Source organism: Athene cunicularia (genome assembly GCF_003259725.1).
Source record: "Athene cunicularia isolate RWA chromosome 14 unlocalized genomic scaffold, athCun1 chr14_part1, whole genome shotgun sequence".
NCBI lineage: Eukaryota > Metazoa > Chordata > Aves > Strigiformes > Strigidae > Athene > Athene cunicularia.
Window position 1 is genome coordinate 7284891 of NW_020799118.1, and position 21711 is coordinate 7306601.

At 38.0% G+C, this 21711-nt stretch overlaps 3 protein-coding genes across 3 annotated transcripts in view; 2 read left to right on the plus strand and 1 right to left on the minus strand.

The window, feature by feature from the left end:
- The first annotated feature begins 241 nt into the window (after window positions 1-241).
- LOC113485750 (cytochrome b-c1 complex subunit 2, mitochondrial) lies at window positions 242-11582 on the plus strand. Its single transcript, XM_026859149.1, has 14 exons — window positions 242-418; window positions 1358-1450; window positions 1578-1727; window positions 2846-2910; window positions 3873-3929; window positions 4303-4427; window positions 5898-5995; window positions 6421-6478; window positions 6644-6739; window positions 7611-7810; window positions 8080-8160; window positions 8728-8804; window positions 10337-10490; window positions 11336-11582. The coding sequence occupies exons 1-14, from the start codon at window positions 242-244 to the stop codon at window positions 11417-11419; spliced, it is 1515 nt and encodes a 504-aa protein (XP_026714950.1). The 3' UTR covers window positions 11420-11582.
- An 80-nt stretch (window positions 11583-11662) lies between these two features.
- Window positions 11663-21677, minus strand: PDZD9 (PDZ domain containing 9). Its single transcript, XM_026859297.1, is given in 7 exon segments — window positions 11663-12423; window positions 13394-13517; window positions 13520-13588; window positions 17432-17578; window positions 19774-19916; window positions 20832-20928; window positions 21439-21677. Coding segments are annotated over 5 exon segments (426 nt in total). The 5' UTR covers window positions 19820-19916; window positions 20832-20928; window positions 21439-21677; the 3' UTR covers window positions 11663-12383.
- The window catches only part of MOSMO (modulator of smoothened), a 35641-nt gene continuing 33841 nt past the window's right edge, over window positions 19912-21711 (plus strand). Inside the window, exon 1 of the mRNA XM_026859150.1 lies at window positions 19912-19941. Coding sequence (XP_026714951.1) covers window positions 19912-19941 — 30 coding nt within the window. The remainder of the gene's footprint in view (window positions 19942-21711) is intronic.

A 21711-nucleotide genomic window follows, 5' to 3' on the forward strand; every position in this document is an offset into this window, starting at 1 on the left:
GGCTGAGCGGGCCGCGTTTGTGTCTGTGGGGCTGTTAGCGAGGGTCGTGAGTGGGGGCTGAGGCCTCGGTCGAGCCGGCTGGGCGGGTGGCGGAGTGGGGCGGCGGGGCTGAAGGTCAGACAGGCCGTGGGCCGGCCTGCGCCCAGCTCCGTCGCTGGGAGCTCCAGCCGGGGCGAGGGGCTCCCCGGGGCTTTTCACTCCAGGCCTCTCCGAGAGTGGCCGGTTAGGTAGGACCTCCGGTATGGCCGGAGAGAGAGGAGGAGCGGTCTGTGAGGGGATCCTTTATCGCTGGGGAAGATTTAGCTCCTTGTGGCTAGGTGGTGCCTTTGGCAAGTGGGGCTCGGCTTATCCCGGCGGTGTGGAAGGGACAGAAGGTTTGTTCTTCTGCAAAAAAGTCTTGTTGAGCCAGTGGACAGCTGTAATATGTGTTAGGTCTCTGCTGGAAATGCTCTTTAATAAGATGGTGAATGACTTCTGAGTCACAGTATGTGAGTTAATTTTAGATGTGCTCTAGTAACTCATAAATAAGTAGGCTTAGAGGTCAAAAGTAGGTGTCTTGGTAAATTTGTGGTGAGGGAAGAAAGGAGTTTTTCCTAGACTCATTCACTGAATAGTCTGTGGCAAAGCAAGGGGAATTATGTCATTGGTATCCCAACAGCTGAAAGCAGCAGTGTTTCTGTTACTCAGTTTTTACTTTGACATATATGGGATTTTTTTTTTTAATGTGAAGAGTAATAAATAAATGTATTTTACAAGTATAAGTAACTTCCAAGAAGGTGAAAGGGATTTCAGATTCCAAATCAATAGTGTTACCATTTCTGTTGGCAGCCACTGAAGGGAAGGCTCTTACGATGTTCACCTCTTCAATTGGAAGGTCTGCTTCTGGTTATTACTCTGCAGTTTGGGGGCTTACATACATGTCATCTTTGTATGCAGCAGTCAGTGTACATAGGTTGGTGCTCTGAGAGGTGACTCTTCAGGAGTTGAACTGCCTACACCTGATAAATAATCTCCAAAGTTGTGTTCTGTGTATGTGGATGCTATGACTGTTCTTTTAACTGCTATACAGTGGTCCTACAGACCATACAGTATCAGTAGAGATTTCTACTACACAACAGCAAAGAGAGGAGAAATACAGTACTACTTATTGAACTTCCAGAGACCTTGTGTAAGTCATTGCATAGGTTTGAACAATGATGTAAAAAACAGAGAAATTAAAAGGGAATCACTCTTTTTACTCTGGGGCTTGAAGTTGATCGTCGTATTTCTACTTTAAAATTGGTTGCTTTTTCAATATTTAATGGAACATGTGATCAACTAATTCAGGAAATCAATTCTCTTACGCTTTCTCCTCTAGAAGAGACTTTATTCACTTAAAGTAGCTCCTAAAGTTGCAACCTCAGCAACTGCAGAACGAGTGAAATTATCTCCAGAGTCTGAGGATCTTGAGGTTGGTATGAATACTGTTTTTTTTTTTTTTCATTTTTTAAAAAATTATTCTTTAAAACTCAGTCAAAGCAGAATTGTGACAGTACTTCCAGTGGATGACTAAACCAATGTTTTGCTTTTTAATACAGATCACAAAATTACCAAATGGCTTAGTTATTGCATCTCTGGAAAACTTTTCTCCAGCTTCAAGAATTGGTGTGTTTATTAAAGCAGGCAGCAGATATGAAACTTCTAGTAACTTGGGAACTGCTCACTTGCTTCGTCTTGCATCTAATTTGGTAGGTGTTTATTCTCTTTGTTATTATACTGGCAGTAGATGAAATGGTGGGAGGTTTATGATTATGAAAAGAAACAATATGGCAGAAATTAACATAAGAGAGCCTATCAAGTTCCAAAGAATGTACATTGATTCTTGGTTACCAGATTCAAGTGTAGGAGAAATATTATTACTTCCTGGAAGACAGGCAGTGACATTTATTTAGAATTATGTTCTCCAGTGGTGTCTTAAACTATATATGTGTGTGTGTGTGTGTGTGTATATGTATATATGTATATATATATATATAAAAAAATATATATATCAAGCTATGCACATAACTCATTTTATTTAAGCTGCAGTAAAAGTTAATTTGGGTGGCTGATACAAACTCAATTTTCTGTGTGTGTGAAATATTTCTGAATAGGTTTTTTTACTACTACCATTAAGATATTTCAAGCACATTGTTTTCCCTTCCTGTTTTATGTCTAGCTTCAGTTAAACAAGATTCTGTGGAGGTAAATAAATATCAGCAGGTTCAAAGAAGAATCAGTCACATTCATTGATAGCAGGTCCTTAAACACTTGCTAAAAGGAATAACTCCTGTAGGTACTGCAGGAGTACCACTGAATGGCTTGTGGGGTGTTAAATCTAAACAGCCTGGTCTGTTGCCACTGTCACATACAGAACGCTGGGCTCAGTGTCCCATGGGCTTGACCCACTGTGGCCGTTCCCATTGTGCCTGTTGATCTCAATTGCTGTCTGGCTCCAGCTGCAGATACAAACATGGTCTCTCTCACACAGCGGCCAGGCTGTGACGATTAGGCGTTCCTTGCCCTGCTTTTGTCAAGCTTATTTAATTCAAAGAATCCTATTAAATGTTCAGGCAAACCTGGATCATTCTGGAATGAGGTTGGGGAGCAAATCTATGAGCAGTTACAGGGGAAAATGAGAGAGGGTGATAGAAATGATCGGGAGTAAGGATGCTGTAAACTGGCTCAACTTTTCCAAATGGTTTCTGTATAAATGAATAAATAAATACTGTTTCAAGATTGCCTGAGCACTGAACAACCTCAGGCAAATCTGTTCTTAAAGTAGCTAGAATTTTAAGGTTTTTTTTTGTTTTTTTTTTGTTAATAGACTACTAAAGGAGCATCTTCTTTCCGGATTACTCGTGGCATTGAAGCTGTTGGGGGCAGCCTAAGGTTTGTAACCACATGTAAAAACAATCTGACTTAGTGAAACATAAAATATGACTAAAGGAAAGTTAAAACAATAAGCACAACAATACATAGGCAGATATGCTCAGTGTGGTAATGGTATTTGAATGGTGAAAATTGACAAGGGACATCTTTTGTACTTCTCATTAAGGTTCAAGAGTGTACCCATGATTTGTATTTTAAAACCGTCTTTCAGTTAACAAAATATAACTTGTGTACCTGGAAGGAATGTAATTTGTCCAGAAAGCTTATTGTTCTTTCTACCTTTTCAAGCTTTGAGGTTAAACTTCCTGAAATCAATAGGTTGGGGTTTTTTTCTCTATCTTTTGTGAATAGATAGCACTCATCATACTGCAATTTTGGGAACAATTCAGACAGTAGTTGGCTTTCATGTTTTGAGAGTTTAAAGCCTAGAAAACAAGTCTAAGAGAAATAAAAGAGGGATCTCGCTGTGTCTGCTTTCTTGCAATGTGTCTTGAAATCATCCAAATTCTATGTAAAACAATCTTACTGGTTAAAAGCAGTGTTTTATATAACTTGAGACTCTACCTCTTCTGTTCCTGTTAATCACAAATGTGTTGAAGCAAGTGGAAAAGATCAACTATGTTTTCTGCCCAAATAGAATAATTTCTAAATTACACATTTTTCTTTAGGTTTTGCTATTCAGCCTTATTGGTTGTTTTACCTTGATTTATTGTGGTATCTTAAATTCTGATGGTCACAAGACATCTGTTATTACTTGAATACTTAAAGTATGAGTTTTAGTTAAGTCCATTTCTTCTGCGTGTGTATTATCACTCCTTTAAATGGTCATCTCAAGCAGATTTAAGGTTAACTAGATAATTCTAGTCCATATCTTGATGACAAATTAAAGCAGTAGGGAATATGTGTGAAAATTCACTTCTGTGTTCTCTGCTGAAATGGATTTTGTGTTTTTTCTTATATAGCGTGTACTCAACAAGAGAGAAGATGACTTACTCTGTTGAATGCCTCCGTGACTACGTGTAGGTATCTAGATACGCTGTAAATGGAATTACTGCATTCTGTAGTAGAATTCTGTAGGAATCATTGCTCTGTAGTAGAGACCTACCATTTTACAGGGTAGGAGCAATACCTATTTTCATGTTTTTGTAATAAGATAATAAATTACTGTATTAATACTCAGTTTGCAAATCATGTTACTGAGCATATGAATGCTGCAGAACTGAAGCTGAGTTGTCATACTTTGTACAGCAGTGCTCCTAACTATTGTGTCTCAAGGGATGTATTTTGTTGTTAACATGTTGTTTACAGATTAGCTGGAACTGCTTTCAACTTCAAAAGAAATACACGCTGCTTCTGTTGTGTTTAATGCCTTTGTAACTTTTTTTTGTCTAGTGATACAGTGATGGAGTACCTTCTTAATGTCACCACAGCACCAGAGTTCAGACCATGGGAAGTAACTGATCTTCAGCCACAATTAAAAGTTGACAAAGCTATTGCATTTCAGAATCCTCAAGTTGGTAAGTATATTTTCTGATCCACTGCATTGACTTTGTGGGAGTTTCTTCAAAATGAAAAACTGGAAAAAATAGTTTCTCTTCGTGTCACATGACAGTTTTAATTTTTCAGCTTTTCCCCATTGATAGGTATGGTCTTTCTGTTGTTACAGAACTTATTTTTATATATAGACAAGTTTCTCCAGCCTGTGCATAGCATTCAGCAAGTAACATGCTGAAGATGGCTTACACCGTTGTCCTTGACAGCATCCATTTTACCTTTTTGATCTTTTTTTTTTAATTACAGCCAAAGAATGTGCAAGTCATGACTGTTGTGACAGTATATTTACAGCAGCTTATATTCTAAAAACAATATATAGATATTCATCAGTGTTGAAACCATATTCTACAAAAGACTTCTTGAATTTGTATGGTTATTTTGGTATAAAAATAATATGTACTTTCATTATGCTGAAAGTGGATTCCCGCTTTAGGGTTATAAATTTAGATTTATTGGCTTAAAAGAACCCCAACCAACCCAAATCACAAACCCAAAACCCAACACAAACACAAAGCCTCAGCCAAACCAAGCCTATTCCAGTACATCTTCTGTTCTTTTAATCTAGTCATCTAAGTTTACCCAGGTAGTTCTATACGATAAACATCATTTGTACTACTCTGTGAAGCATGCTCACCTCTATAACCCATTAAAGGTGACAGCATAATGTTGGGCTTTGGAAAATGTCTGGGTTATATTGAAGTGCTGCTATTTTTTAAAATCGGAATCGTGAACAATCTTTTGGTTTTTAAACTTGTATCAACTACAGGCTGGTTTCATAGTAATTTAATATTTCCAGTTACAGTTACATTCAGAAACAACTATGAAAAAAGGAATGTCATCTTTCTCTTGAGGAAAGAGTACGAACAAATACAAGAATATCAAATGGGAATGAGTTGAATGCTAATGGATGCAAGAAAAAACTAATGAGAAGGGAACTGAAGACATGAGCATCCTGCATCTGAATAGAGAGATAGATGAGACATGTCACACAGCTACAAATAGTATTATAAACAGCCTGTTCTTTCTCAGGCTCAAGAACCAGGGATGCTTATAGTGAAGATAACAATTCTGAAACTAATTAAAAGGATGTTAGGGTTTGTTGTTGTTTTCTACTGCTCCCCTTCCCCCAAGCACTGATTGCATTTATATCTTGCTGTTAAGGCCAGAAAATGTTAGATTTATGCAAGTTAATAGATTATTTTTTCTAACAAGTTACAAAAGACTAGAAGCCCTCAGACTAGATTCTGTTGCCCAAGGATTTGGATGAAAATTCCATGTGTATTGGATTATTCCAGACGTGCTTTTGCAGATCTTGTGGTCCTTAAAGTGGACCACAGCTCTCTTTCACTGGGGTAACATTTAGTTTCATTCATAATCTTCATTAAAAATGGCTCTTACGTTAATCATCATCACTGAAACTTTGTTCTTCGTAGGAGTGCTGGAAAACTTGCATGCTGTAGCTTATAAGAATGCCCTGGCAAACCCCTTATATTGTCCAGATTACAAAATTGGAAAAATTACTTCTGATCAGGTAGGATTATTTGTGTTGTGTTATAAATCTGTTTGAGTTCCTTTATCAAGGATAGATGATAACACTTGAGAGAGAAAATTAACAGTAAATATACAGTTGGTATTTACCGTTTTGTTAGTCTGGTGTTAAAATAATTTCTGTGCAGCTTCTTGCTTGGGTACAGAACTCATGTCCACATGTAGAGAGGTGGTTAATGTCAGTGGTTTTCTGTTGATAGTAAATCTGACAATGAAATACAAGTACTCTTGCATAAAAGGGGTTTGTAGTTGTCGCTGGAGAATTTGTAAAATGCTATTCTATGGACAGTTTATTTTGGAAGTATTGGAGTTTGCTACATTCAGAAATGTAAGGGGGGAGGTCAGAAACACACTTGCCATTTTTGTTCTTTATACAAAACACCCTAAAACGTGAATTTACTATTGCAGCTTCACCATTTCGTACAGAACAATTTCACAAGTGCAAGAATGGCTCTTGTAGGAATAGGTATGTATGTTCTTCAATGGACACTGCAGTTCGTAAGGGAAAGCTGTTGTAGAAATCTGACTTCCCTGTAGAAGTAAAATGTTATGGTACACTTAAAACACTTTTATGTAACTGCTGTTGCTTTTCAATGCCATTACATTACTTGGAATAACTGTTGTATTGCAGGTGTAAAGCACTCTGACTTAAAGCAAGTTGCAGAGCATTTTCTAAATATCCGAAGCGGAGCTGGTATTTCTAGTGCAAAGGCTGTCTATCGAGGGGGTAAGTATGTTTCTTGTGTCTTACCTGAATTACTGATTTTCTGTTCATTATAAATGTAGTATTACTCAAAGATGCAGCTGAAAACTATATAGTTGTACTAAATGCTGTACATAGGAAGTGACAGTTCAGAGGAATCTATCTAAATAAGCAGAGGATTATTCCCCACGAAGCAAAGTTGTCAGATAAAGTTGAACCTGTATCTTCAACAAAGCTTTACCTGCAAGATAATTTATTCCATAAAGTGAAAAACAAGCTGGTCTATGGTTTCTGTTGGCATTAGGAGTAGATTAAGGACTGTCTAGAAGTGGTGGTAGGCTTTCTTTTTAGGAAAGGTCTGTTAGAATGTCGTAAGTCTTTCATAAAAGACAACGCAATGTTTAGCTCTTTCAGAGCAGTATCTTGTACTAACTCCAGTAGCTATTCTTTAGTTGGAGTATCAGATTTCTCTGTAAACAAATGGGGGGAAAAAAAGTCTCCAACTTTTAATATGTGACTAGAAAAACTTCAGTTTCTACAAAATAGGATAAATACTATGACCACAAGGAATGCTACTTTTCTGGATATTTGTTATCTGGAGACTCACTGAGTTCTATACTATGTATGGTTTAGAGTCAGGTTCAAATAAGGCATAGTAGGGTACTTGGTTTTGTGCTTGCAAGAAAATTTTTGAATGTGAATGACTTTAAAATTACCTACAGCCTGCTACCAGCTTCTTTCTGTCTTCCTGAGTGGACATGCAATAACTTCACACCCTGCTTCTTTCTTATGAAACTAACTCCTGGCTGGAAATGTTTCCTTTCCATACCTCTGAAAATACAATAGTTTCTAACTAAACACTGCATTACCTTTTATTCTGTTGTTGTGTTTTTAGGAGAAATCAGAGAACAGAATGGTGATAGCCTTGTCCATGCTGCTGTTGTAACAGAAGGAGCTGCTGTTGGGAGTGCAGAAGCAAATGCATTCAGTGTTCTTCAGCATGTGTTAGGTGCTGGACCCCTTATCAAGAGGGGAAGCAATGTTTCCAGCAAATTGTCCCAGGGTATTGCTAAAGCAACTACCCAGCTATTTGATGTAAGTTCAAAGGATTACTGTGATATTTTAAGCAAAAGGCATATTATCCTTTGAGAGGTTACTGTCTCCAGCTAGAATCTTAATCAGTTCATTCTTGCACAAGTTAGAAAATTTCAGAGGAGGCCTTCCAATCTGATCTTTCCTCTGCACAGATGGAGTTTAGCTTCCTGAATTACAGTATTTTAGATGCTAATAGTAAGTATTTTCCTATGCTTTATGCTGAGTTGTTCTGATACTTGAAACAGTTGATGATAATATTTGTTTTGCAGGCTTCTGCATTTAATGTTAATTACTCTGACTCTGGGCTCTTTGGGATTTATACCATATCCCAGGCTCCAAATGCTGGGGAGGTGAGTTGTTGATTAGAATTTAACTATTTAAGTATTAACAACATAACCCTCAAACTTGTGTTTTCATTTGAGATAGTGACTGATTCATCTAAAAAAAGTTAATACGTCTGGTTTCTTGTATAAGAATGTTACATGTTCGGTTATGACTTAGCTCTGTAAGCTGGAAATAATGAGACTTGCTTTCTGGGAAGTACAAATACCTAATATGAACTAGAGCTAGTGAAATACTTTGAATTGCTGATTTACATGTGTAAGCTTAAATACATCATGAGGAACATGCTGGCTCTTGAAGCTGTTGGAACTGAATACTCTCGTCAAAAATGGTGAGACTGTACAAACAAATTAATGTGGTGTTGCAATTAAAATCCACACTGGTTTTTGTGTCTCACTTGGGCACTTATTACAGTGGTTTTAGTTTTGTTATAAAGCTGTTCAGAACTGAGTTCAGGCAGACAATCCTAGCATTGTCCACTGCGCTCTCCTGAAGTTTGTAAGATGTCATATAATAGAAATAACATGTTGAAATTTAATGTGGGAAGAAGTCTTAAATGATTTCATTTTTCCCAGGTCATTAAAGCTGCTTTGAACCAGGTAAAGGCAGTTGCTCAGGGCAGCATCACTGATGATGATGTCACAAAGGCAAAGTAAGTGCATAAATAACTGTCTTGTGTGTTGTAAAGAGAAGTTTCTTAACATGCAGCTACTTGTCAAACACATAGACTATTCTGGACAGCAAAGCTTATTGTTGTCCTGTAATTATTTCTGTGGGGAACTGCTCACTTTCCTGCATTAAAACTGAAGCACTGTCAATACTCCTTTCAAAGCTATACTGATTCTCTGCTAGTGACATTTCCTAATAAAAACTTGTTAACAAGTGTTAATGTTTTCTGAAAACTGTTTCAGTGTGAGAAATTAGCAAGTATCAGCAGATGCTGTCGTTTTAATCACACTCTGTAGCAACAAAATGTAAATAGGAATCCTAAATGATATTATTTAGGTAATTCCCTTTACAGTCACACTGCAGCAATTCCCAAAACAGTTAAGCAATCTTTTGCATCTTCAAAGAAAGTAGTAATGAGGGTCTGCAAGTGTGAGGCAGTGAATTAGTGGTGTTACATCCAAGTGCTTAAAATACGTGCCCCTAGGAATATTGAAGATGGGGGAAAATTAGTATTAGATACGCAGTAATACCAACAAAGTTTTAGAGTTTCTGATTTACAGTGTTGTCCACCTTAGTTGCTGCTTGATCTCAAAAATAGTGTTACACTGCACTGAGCCGCTTAAAACTTAGTTGTGCAATACGACAATTTAGTTCAGATTCACTCAAATACCAAAATTTTTATTGGAGTTTCCCTTCTGGAATGGCTTCACATATTTTTTACATTGCTCTTTTTCCTTTAGTGATCAAAAAAGCCAACCTAAAAACCAAATTCAAGGTCAGTGATATTTGCAGTGTCTTGCAACTCAGTCAAAAATACCAAGCTGCTTAATCATATTCTATTGGAATAAACTTTTCTGCTATTCTGCCTTTTAAAATAGAAAAGAAAAATCTTATAAAACCAAGATTTTCATAGGTAGCAGTGAGACCGTGTAAAACAGAAAAAAACAGTATAAACTTGCTGTCTTTTAACAAAACATGAAACTATTGCACAAGGAGCCTAACTACATTCATTGCTTCTTTGTCACAACAAAATTGCTCTGCATACATCTGTCTTTTGTGAGAAAGTGGAATCAATTTTAAACCTAGTTTGTCAAAATTCCTGGGGTACCTACATTAGTTACTTCAAACAGAAACAAATTCTGAGCTAGAGATCTAACTGTGTGGGGTGGCTGATCATTACAAGGCAGAGGGTGTTCAAGTACTCTGTCTTTTTCATGGTTAACTATTTGCGGTGTCTCTTTCCTAACTACAGAACCCTTCCACACTTGAAGGAAGGATAATAATTCCCACAGCCATTTAGTTAACTAATCCTGGAGTCTTATTTTTTTTCAAATGCATGTTGTAAAGACAGGTTCTTTAGTTCTGAACGTCCTCTAATACCAAAAGGAAAACCTTTCAAAATTGAGAGGAATCTTGAAAACTTAAGAAGCACCAGACAGTAATTGCACTTACAGGGGTGGTGGGGAAGGTAATAACAGGACTTACATGCTCACTTAATGCTTTGTTTGATGGCAGAAATCGGCTGAAAGCCACCTATTTGATGTCAGTGGAGACTGCAGAAGGGTTACTGAATGAAATTGGCTCCGAGTCATTGGTTTCTGGCACACACTCATCGCCATCTGTTGTTGCTCAAAAAATCGACTCTGTAGCTACTGCAGATGTTGTGAATGTAAGTATGTGTCAGCATCTCCAGGTGTTCCTTAATCACTGGGGGGGGCGAGGGGGGGGTTTATACAAAACTGGTGCTCATTTGTGTGTTTATAAACACACACATATACTATCTTTTAAAAAAAAAAAAAAAGATAACTCAAAAATCCCAGCTGGTTATCTTTTGATGTCTTTACTTTTTATTAACAGAAGACCCTTTAATCCAATACCCTCCAAACTAGCATAGCTGGGAGTATGTGAAATTCTCATTTTCACTTAAATTTACCAAAACTGCCAACAAGTATTCATGGAAAGCTTTGGTACTAGTTCCAGTGCAGGTACTTCTGTGTCAAGGCTTTTAGGACTCCCAAGTCTAGAATACTTGGTGTGCTTAATAAAACAACTAGGCTTTCAGTGATAAATTGACATCGTTGCCATTGCCATTCCAAATTATCTTGTTGCTTATACTTGAAGAAAACTTCGTGCGGAAATCCATCAGAAATTCTAAGATAGAAAACTTGTTTTTTCACAGACATCACTAATTTGTGTTGCAGTAGCAACAGCTTTAGTATTAAGGAGAGATCCACTGTATCTTGTGTTATAGTAATTATTCTAGGAATAAACATTTTTCAGAGTTTTATGCCTTTTATATCCAGCTGTCATTCTACCATTCTTGTTTAGATTATACAGTAACAAAGAGCTGGATTAGAAGCAACTAAGACAGCAAAAGGAAAGTTGTTTATTTGATGATGTACTGTAGTAGCATTGGGATTTGTTGTTTAGTAACTTGAAGCTGAGGCTGTGAGCAGCAAGATAAACTGTTGCAGCAAGTTTTTCTTTATGTGTATCTTTCTGATTTATTTGCAGGCTGCAAAGAAGTTCGTCAATGGGAAGAAATCAATGGCAGCTAGTGGGGATTTGGGAAATACTCCTTTTCTTGATGAGCTGTAAAAACAAAACTGGGATGCAGATTCAAGATGGACCTCAGCTCTAAGTCACCTGTGTTCTAATTAAATCACTACTAACTTGTTATTTATGAATTCAGTTCTTTCAGAAAATTAATCTGGAGTAATTGTGGGCTTGCACTCCTCAAATAAAGTGCTGAGTTCATACATTTTGTGTAGAGTGTTTTTCTACTGAAAATGATATCTAAGATGCTGTTAACTCTGGCTCTGTACAGCGAGAAAATAAAGTGACTTTTAGTCTATGTAAAAAATAGTATATCAAAAATGATCACTGTGATGCAGACAAATACTGTAGTTGCCACTGCTTCTATGTTCAGGAAAAGTTCTTGATAAACTGTCTCCACCATCCTTATCCAGAAAATGAAGAAATTTACCTTCAAACAAAGATGAGTATGTTAGACCTTCTTAGAGCTCGCAACTGCTGCTTGTCTGGTATTAGCAGAGGTAGTGTTTGTGAGTGTCTTCTCCACAAGTAGCATTGATAGACATCTCTGATGGGAGGGCATTGCTAAAACAGCTTTATATAGCTAATATATAATTTCAAATATCTTACAATGTTTATATTTTTTTTGAAGTCTAGGTATGTATTAAAAGAAAACTGATACAACTTCAGAAAGATTTTGAAGAATTCAAGTTTTAAGCTACTCTGAAACAAAGGCAAGTTCTTCTGCATAGGATGTATCTGATACAGAAGAGCAGGAGGCAGAGGAACTAGTGACATTGTTTTCTATAGCCCAGTGTGAAGGAGGTCTAACACCACTTGCTTCAAATTTAGGATTGCTCAATGCATCGACATCATCATGAGGTACAGCATCACCAAGATTGTGTCTACTCAGAGTGTCTGGCCTGTATCAGAGATCTGCCAAATTTTGGATATTGATGGTAACTTCTGAGTGAATTCCCAAGAGTATGACTGGGAATATTCATACTGAAAAGTTTCCCAGTCTCCATCATCCAGTGTCATCTTTGTCCGCAGGATCTTCATTTGTGCTGAAAATACACAGCATGGTATTACTTTAACATGCAATAATTCCCATAGCCATTAGTTAACTAGTCCTGGAGTGTAATTTTTTTTTCCAAATGCTCGTTCTAAAGACAGGTTCATTAGTTCTGAAGCTCCTCTAATATCAAACTAATACTACTGTCTGTAGTCCTTTGCACATTATTTCCTTTGGACTCTAAAGTAATAGCTAAGTTGTAATTCGGTCACCACAAAAGCAAGCTATTCTTTTTCTGCTCCTTCAGAACAGCAAATAATTTGATTTGTTTAAACATAAGCTTAGAGGTTTAATCTCTTGGAAAGCCCTTTGCTGCCAGAGCTTCCTTTCTGCTGTTCTAGCCTAATTATCTCCTTTTAACACTTCTGTTCCTTCCCTTGCCTCTGAGGTTTCTTTTCTATTAAAACTTTGTGCCTCAGGAAAACTTGCATCTGCCGTGTATCCCACCTAGATTAATTATACTTACTATATGAGCCACCTTTAGGACTGAGAACAGTACCTTTATATATGCAGTAGCTCTCACAAGAATTTATTTTTCCTTTAATTTAAAAAGTCATAGTCATTAACCACTGTCAGTAGTTGGGCTGATTAAGAAACAGATAAGCTTTTTACATGGTTGTAGCAAGATGTCCAATCCTTGTAACTGTAGATGTTTGGCTATTACAAACCCACATCACCTCTGACTTCAGTGGCATTATTGCCAGCCAGGCTTTCTGTGCTTCCTGTGGGGGCAGGAATGGGCACGTCTAAAATTAAAGTTTGTCCTGTCCCCTCTTCACTGTAACTAGAAAAGTAAACTTTGGTATTTGTTCATTTCAAATCACAGTTTTCTATTTCAGAAAAATAAAAGTAAATCCTTAGACTAACATCCTAAAATGGAAAAGCTATTACACTATTTATTGTTTCTTGCTGGAATAATAAGGTGTGAAATTCTAATTACATACAATACTTGAATTTCTTACTCTATTGTCATCACAGGAAGGTTTCTTTCAGGAATTAATTCAACTGCACTTTGCCAGTGTAGAGGTACTTCAATAAAATCTCTGTAAACTCTGATTTGTAGAGTAGTTCCTATAGGAACATGTGCAGGAGTTGTCTAAGCTCTCGCAGAGTCCATCCCAAAACATTAGCATGTCCAACTTTTATTATAACATCACCTGGCAAGGAAGAAAATGGAGAACAATTGGTTTAAGAGACTTTTTCAAATTTTTTTTTAATGTTAGTATTACAAAATTAAAGACTTAACCATTGTACTTAGACATTTTTATGTAAAAGCATGTGTTTAGCAGCTTCTCAGCTGGATGCAATTTTTTTTTTCTCTATTTTAATGAAAGTTTTTTTAGCTCCATTAAGACCTAACCTTTCCACAACACTACAGAATGCTGCAGTTCATGGTTACTTTGGGATTTTTCTGAGTGAACACGCTAAACTTTAGATTGCCTCTTCAGTGCTACCTTCCATTTCTGTGGGATTTTTTAGGCAAGATAAAAGTACAGTGGTGAATGCTCTGATCAGGACCACTACTTGGGACCACACAGACTCCAGCAAGGTTGAGCTGAGGTTACATAGCTGCGCTCCCAACAGTTCTGCTGGCATCTTCCTACTGCTCCCCTGTACCTTTTCACAGCTGGAATACCCTGTCTCTATGTTTCTGCTACCTAGCCTGTATGTTACCTTGCTGTTTATCCCCTCCTCCACGGTGTCTAAGTTTACCTAGGTGGATGCTGGAGAATCTGTGTAACAGCCATGTCACCTTGTGTCTGTCTGGGACCCTGGAGGTTTCCAGGGTTTGGCTCTGCTCTGTGGCAGGTGCCTGTCCCTCCATTCTGAAAACAACCAACACGTGGGCTCACTGCAAGACAATGTCAAGCGAGGCTGGAGGAGAAGTAGTAGGTGCCTATAAAAGCTGGTGCAGAATCTGACCGAGGAGTTCCAGCAGAAAGTGATTGTGATTTTTTTTGTTGTTGTTCATTTCATTTTTTTTAAGGGATAAGGCTGCAAATAATGTTCTGACTACCTGCTGCCTGTGGAAAGCACCGAGCTGCAGTTTTGCAAAAAGCAGTAGTGTGTCCAAGAACAACAGAGTACAGAAGCCGCAGCATCTCTGTATACCATGGAGTATACCAAGATGGGCTTCGAGTGGGTGGGGGAGTTGCAATTACTGTGTAAACCTATAATTTTGGAGACTGCAAAAGGCAAGCAAAATCAATCTGCAGCAGACTATAGCTCTATCAGCAGCCTGGCAGAAACAGTTGCACAGAGGAGCGGTATCAGGAAACATTATGTACTGAACAGCAACAGACAGCATAGGGGATTTAAACAAGCGGTACAGCTGCCTGATGCCATATTAGGCAGAGCAAGGCGCCTCTCTCCATCTGTTCTGTTTTCTTCTTAACCCTTTTGGGTTAAAAATGCTTATAGCAGAAATTTACAGGCTTTAAAACTGTTTACCTGAACTACTGACTACCATTTCTTTATTCGCTTTTCCAGCTAACTACTCCTTCTACTCCATCATCATCACACCCCCTCTCCATTCTAGCTGGCACAAGATACTGTTTCTAATGGGGTGCTGCTAACAAGTAGTTCTGGAACAAGTACCAGGATAGCAGATACCAGAAAAGCAACAGAAAACTTTCTACCAACAGTTTTATGTAAGTTCTCAGCCTCAAACAGAAAAAAAAATCACCCAAATTACGTTTCAAAATGCATTTGAAATATCTGCAAGACACTCTCAGCTTTTAATAGCTCCTTTTAGAATTCTCTTTTTTTCTGCCCATACTGTCCTGATTCTTTTAGAATTCTCATTCTTCTGCCCATACTGTCCTGATTACACTTGTGGCAAGTTAAAGCCATCTCTGAACTGCAGATGCAGATCATTTTGCTCCTCTGCTCCAGCATCTGAAGTCTAAACCACCCAGCTTTTCCATTCACCTATCAGTTTTCTGATTGTGGCCACTGAAGATTCATATGGAGAAAACCTCCTGTTTCTTCTTGATAACATGGAGAGTAGGGCATGCATACGTACATATGAGTTTGGTGTGTTTAACTGTAGGATTTTAAGACATTAATGTTTCCCACTACCTCTGTTAATTTCTACCTCCTCCTCGTTAAAGTCAGCAGAATGGCACCAGCTCTTTCCAGCTATAAGCAGTAATAAAATTGTTCTTCTAGGTTCCAGTTTGAAATGGTACAGATAATAATCTTAATTAACTGAAAAAATAAGTCCATAAAGAGAAAACCTAATTCACCTTAAAAACTCCTAAGCAGTGCATTTGTGCATCATATTTTTCTCAAACCCCATGCTCTGTACATTGGTATTAATGCCAAAATAAGTGTGCTGCCTGTGGTATCATTAAGAGATGGAGCTTCTAAAAATACTATATTTTCTGCAAAATTTTAGCTCTGATCTTAAATACCACGTTTTTGTAAGTTCACTCTAAACATGAATTGAACAAATTCAGCTGTTTGCTTTTGTGTGTGAGTGAAATGTGCTGAGTTAGATCCAGGTGGTCCATGAAGCATGCTCAAATTGTTCCTCTTGGCTCCAAAACCTAAGATAAGCTACAAAGGGACAATGTTTGTTACCAGTCCTCAAATCCCTTTAAACTATTCAATACTTGTTGCACTATATCAAACACATCATATGCGATAGATAATTTGACTCCTTGTTCCTGTAGCCTTTATTGAAAATGCTTTTGGAGCTTGCCTTTCTCAGATTGTTGCAAATAGAACTACTTAGTTTGTGATATTCTATATTTTTTACCTTACAGATGTAAAAAAACCCCAAACAAATCCACAAATCAGTATCATATATATGCTTTTGTATACCATAGGGGGTTTTTTAGGGAATAGATGAATCCTTTCAGTTCCTAAGATAACCATAATTAAAAAAAAAAAAAAAAAGAAAAAAAAAAAAAGCTAGTTCAAATCCAAATCCATTTCTATTTTATGCTCAGGATTTTTCCGTGATTTTTATACATGGATCAAAAGTGCAAAGCCATTCCTAAAAGGAGGTTAAGAAATCCACTCAATGTTTTTTATTTCATCAAACAAGTGCCATTCCTAGTGCATAGAATTTTAATACTCTCCAAAAGGTATAAGAATAAAGGACTGCCCAAACTATAAAGGCAATGCTGGGAAAATTGTGCTAATTTAAAGATTCGCATTTTCACTGTACAGCCTGTAAATTTCTAAATGCCTGCATTACACTCAAGACTTAGCTTCATAGATTTATTTCTACATTAGAGACAATTTAATACTTGGTAATAACATAGCATGCTATCGTCCCCAAACTGTACTTCATGAGTCCAATGTAATTGGTCTAGGGACCCAGGTGAAGCACTCAAATTTACAGAGCTTTCAATTACAAGCTTAATATAGGTGTCTGATGTTCCACCAGAAACCTTAACAACTAGTAATAGTCTGTTAGTATTGATATGGCACATTTCAGGTTTAAAGCATTTAGCAAATGAACACCTGCATGGATTGTTAGAGCATTGAGACTAGTCCATTGCTACTCTGCAACTATTCTGTATTAATAAAGAGAAGTAAAAAGCAAACAATCAAGAAAATTCATTTCAAGCCTTTGGGAAGTTTTGTGTTACTTGTAGAGTGAAATTACTTGAATAATAATGCACTGAACAAAGAATGATATTACTCGAGTTTAGTTGCCACATAAAGGTAACAAACTATCTTTAGACAAACCTGCGATGAATAGGAAATGTTTTTGTTGGAGAACAATATATAGACTTAAGTCTTGATCTGATTATGAAACAGTCACCCATATCAGCTATTTTAAGATCACAGGTATTTCATTACAGTGGAATGCTGGCACTGAGCTTTATACAGTTTGTGCTAGTTTCTTTTCTCTGTAATTTTAAATTGAGTTTCTTTTGATCTGTGTAACTGTAAATAAATCAGAGACAGGCTCAAAGCATACATGCAGAACAAGAATCTTTTCAATGCTATTAAATTTGAATATCACTGTTGGTTCTTTTTACCTGGTTTTAGCTTTCCTTCATTAGCTGCACAGCTTTTCTCAACAAGGCTTGTTATCTGGAGATATGGCCCATTCTGTATGATTATAAGACCTAATCCTCGTTCACCCATCCTAATATTTGCCTTCAATGCTGCAATCAGTGCTGGCCCTTTGAAAAGTGAGAGAAGAATTTTACTAGTTCAAAGTGTGATATCATTCTTCAATAAAAGGTTTAAGGAGACATTTGAGCAGATGCTGTACCCATAAACAGTTAAGTCCCTTGTCCTTAATTGCTTCTCTAGATAGGCACTGCCTGCTGAGTTACTGCCAAAAAGCTGTAAAGCAGTACTTACAAAAAGTTAGTGTACTCCATAAACTAGCTTTCTGCAAATAAATATACTGAAAGTAGATTTTACTTAGAAACATTTCTTAAAGTTACATGTTTTACCAAGAGAAAAAGCAATACTGTTGTTACTTAAGTATTCATTCCTCATGGCAGTATATTCAGGGAAGGTAGAGAACAGGGTACAGAGTAACAAAACAGAGGAGTTTTTCAGCTATTAAGGACTCCAAGAAAACATTGAATTCTTATTAAAAAATCGATCTTTCAAATAAATATTTATAAAGGAGATTAATTTCTAAATTTCCAGCAGATTAGCTCCACACCCTACTGCTGACATGAGGGAAGGGACAGTACTTGCCATATTTATCACCTACAAAAAAAATACTCTCAAGCATCTGCTATCCATTAAAATGCACAACACAAATAATAAAATATGACATTAGGCCAGTGTCTCCACCAAGAAATATAATAGGGTAATAAAAAACCCCTCCATCTCTCAAGCCCATTCTCCTCATCAAGCGCCAGGAAAAGTTAAGACTGTCACATGAGTGCTTTAGACTCCTAAACCAAACTGTATTCTGTTAAAAATTACTTTTTTGTCTCTGTTTTAAGATGTAATCTCTAAATGTAACTTCTAACAGTAGGACAGCAATAACTTAACTGCCTGAGACTGTCTCCAGTGGTCTGGAGTCACTTAATGAAAATTCCCACCACTTTACCCCTTTTGTTTAAAATATGGAAATCTAGTCATCTTTCCAACAGCTTCAGTAAAGCTTTGGATCAGGCTCTAAATGACAGCACAGAATGTCTATAACAGAATCAAGATTGAAAGTATAGCAATGTGAACATTTGATTTGTCAGTTTGGCTGCTGAACTGAAAAACAGAGAAGGAAGCAGGAATGGTTTGAATTTTTTTTTCCTTCCCAATAAAAAATGCAGGATTTTTTTTTGTTGACTAGAATACTACATTTCATTTGGATGAAATACTTAATTTTCATGGTCATGCAAGAAAAGCAAAGGAAGACCCACTCTGGAACACATTTTTATCTGTTGATAATTCTGAGAGGTTGGACATCTGACCTGCTACTGGTTTTCCAGCCCAGGAATTCATGCAAAGTAGAACAGGATCAGTAGAAGGGATTGAAATCTTTCCTATGGTGTTCTTGGTCACTTTTCCATGTGTGTTTCAATCTTTTTCAGCCAGAAGAGGGAACTGAATCCTAGTTTCCTACTTTCAGAATAAGTACTTAACTCCCAGGCCAATATATGTAAACAGATGATATAAAGTAAGGTTACTTTATATTATTTTCTAGCCCAAATTATTCAGCAAATGCCATTAAAATTCATGAGCAGTTATAGGTCAGCAAATAATCGGCAGTGAAACAACAAACAAAAGATGCTAATAATAAATGTAGCTAACTTCAATTAGAAGCCAGAATCCTGATTTTAAATTGCTTCTTATTGAAAGCTATCTTGTTGGACATGAGAGGTTTAAAACCATGAAAGCTGTGACTAATCCAAAGCCTACAAAACATTAGCAGGAATGCTAAGATTCACACTTTTAGATAAGACTCTTGGTTTTTTACTATACCTGATACCAGACTATATAGCCTCCAAGGAAGGTAGATTTTCTCTTGGTTCTCTGCTACAGAAAGCTTAGACACTTGACAGAACTTACATTTCCCCTAACGCTGTCCCGATTTTCTCCAAGGTCTCTTTCAATTCTGCAGGTTCTGCAGGCAGCAACATAGGATCTCATCCAGTCCTCTTCTGCTGAAGAAACACCTTTTCATCTTGTCATCTGCCTATGATTCCGTTTCAAATACTCAACCTCAAGAGCAGGAATGCCTCTTGATCCTAAGAAAATCTGGGGCACTGGGGGCTCTATGAAGAACATAAACTGGTAGCACAAGGACTTTAAAAGTTTGAGATACTAAAATAACAGGACTGGAAGAGTAGTGCTGGGGCAGCAGTGAGGAGATGAACAAAGGGAGAAATGACCAAAAGAGATGGAAACTCACTCTTAGTTTCATTCCCAACCACTGGTGAAGACTGTGAATGTCCCATGCAGTCCAGAAGAAAAGCTTTTTCTATGGAGCCAAAACCCCTAGGCAGGTGTGTCCTAGGTGAGCCTCTTGGAAATGTGCTACTGGTCCATGATGGCCTGTGGAGGAAAAGTGTACCAGCAGGTGAGGTGACAACTGCTCCCCCAGCAACTGCTCCCCAGTAACTGCTCAGAGCACAGGTAGGTTCTGAGCTCTCCCAGCACCACAGCAGTGACATGGGCATAGGGAGGTCTGGCATTAGGCAGAGGATGTGTCTGCACCTAGTGCATTGTTTAGTCCAAGAGAAGTAATCTGATTTAGGCTGCCTGTCTGTCAAAACAACAGCTCTCTCTGAGGCCCCAAAGCTTTCTGGAGAACCTATAGCTGGCAGTGTTGTCCCACATGGCATCCTTAGGCATGTACTCATCTCCTAATAAACCTGAGAAAGATTAAATAGCTGACCACATAGCCTGCAGGGTATGGAGACTGGATTCTGACTTCATATTTGCCTGCATATCAAAAGCCAATGAAAACCATATCTTCCCTTTCTGTACCCTTTCCACCCCTCCTTCCTTTATCCCTTTTGCCATGAAGCTGAGTTATTTGGAGACAAACTCATTCTGAGGCAGACTTTTACATAATGCTTGTATTAAAAGCTATTTAATTACCACTTAAAGCCAATTTATAGGATAGTTGCAGATGATTCTTGGAAATAACTTCTTTTCAAGGCTGCTGGATTCTCATTGTTAGTGCAATATAATTTTTAAATATTTTAAATAAAAAAATCAATTGTCCCATTTCTTTCACGCAATTGTTCCTAGTTTAAAGGGAATAATTTCAGCTGTTTTTCATCAAAAGCTTTACTATTTTCTCCACCCTTAAGAAAATCTGTCAAGAACAGGCGATTTCCATAGAACCTAGTCCAGCTCTTGTCCTCCAAATAAGTCCTACTGATTGCTGTTGAACACTTTAAGATTACTTCACTAATATCTCTATTTTGTTTGTATAATCTCCCATCTCTATAAAAGACTTACGTCAAAATAAACAGCACAGACAATTGCCCGCTTGGCTTCCTGGTTATGTTCTGTATAGACCAGTTACACTGCTCTGGGAAAAGCAGGTGGGTGTTCACTGTTAGAAGGGAAAATAAAATGTAAGCATTTAGACATTTTTCAAGTACCTGTAGCTGTGGGGGCTGCTAGACAAATTTAGTTCAGCATTTCCATGCCAGATTGATTGTATCAAAGGCACAGAGTTATTGTGGCCAAAACTGGGCTGGTTTCCCACATTTGGCACATTGTTCATTTATTGGCTACAGATTCCCCTCCACTTCAGTACAGATGAATCCACGGAAAAGCATGTCATCAAAAGTCACAGTTATCTGGGTGAATTTTCTAATCGAGGTTAATTAGGTTTTCTTCCAAACACACGGCACAGTCAGCAAGGCAATACGGCGCTTTTGCGGTGCTCCACGGTTGTGTAACATCTGGAGGAGCCTCCATGGCTTAGTCCCTCCGCTTCCCCTGTTTTTACCATTGCTACAGCAGCACCTCTGAAATTGAAGCCAATGCCCAACATTTCAAAGGGACAGCGGCGGTGACTAGTGAAACACGGGATGGGTTTTTTGTGGTGAAGCCAAACCTGCGATGGCTCCTCAGCCCTCTTTACGCAGTGCTGGCCAAGTTGCTCATTCTCATCAGTCTGCGCCGTTTCCCTCGGGGTAGGGAAGCCCTGCCCGAGGGCGCTGAGGGCGCGGGGCCGGGGCAAGGAGAAGGGGCGGATCCCCGTGGGCCTCGGTTGAAAAACACCTTTCGGGTTACGGATGCGTGAGGGCAGCGAGGGTCCAGGCCGCGGGGCAGGTGTTGGGGCCCGCCCAGGGCGAAGCTGGGCGGGGATGAGGCGGAGCCGAGGCCC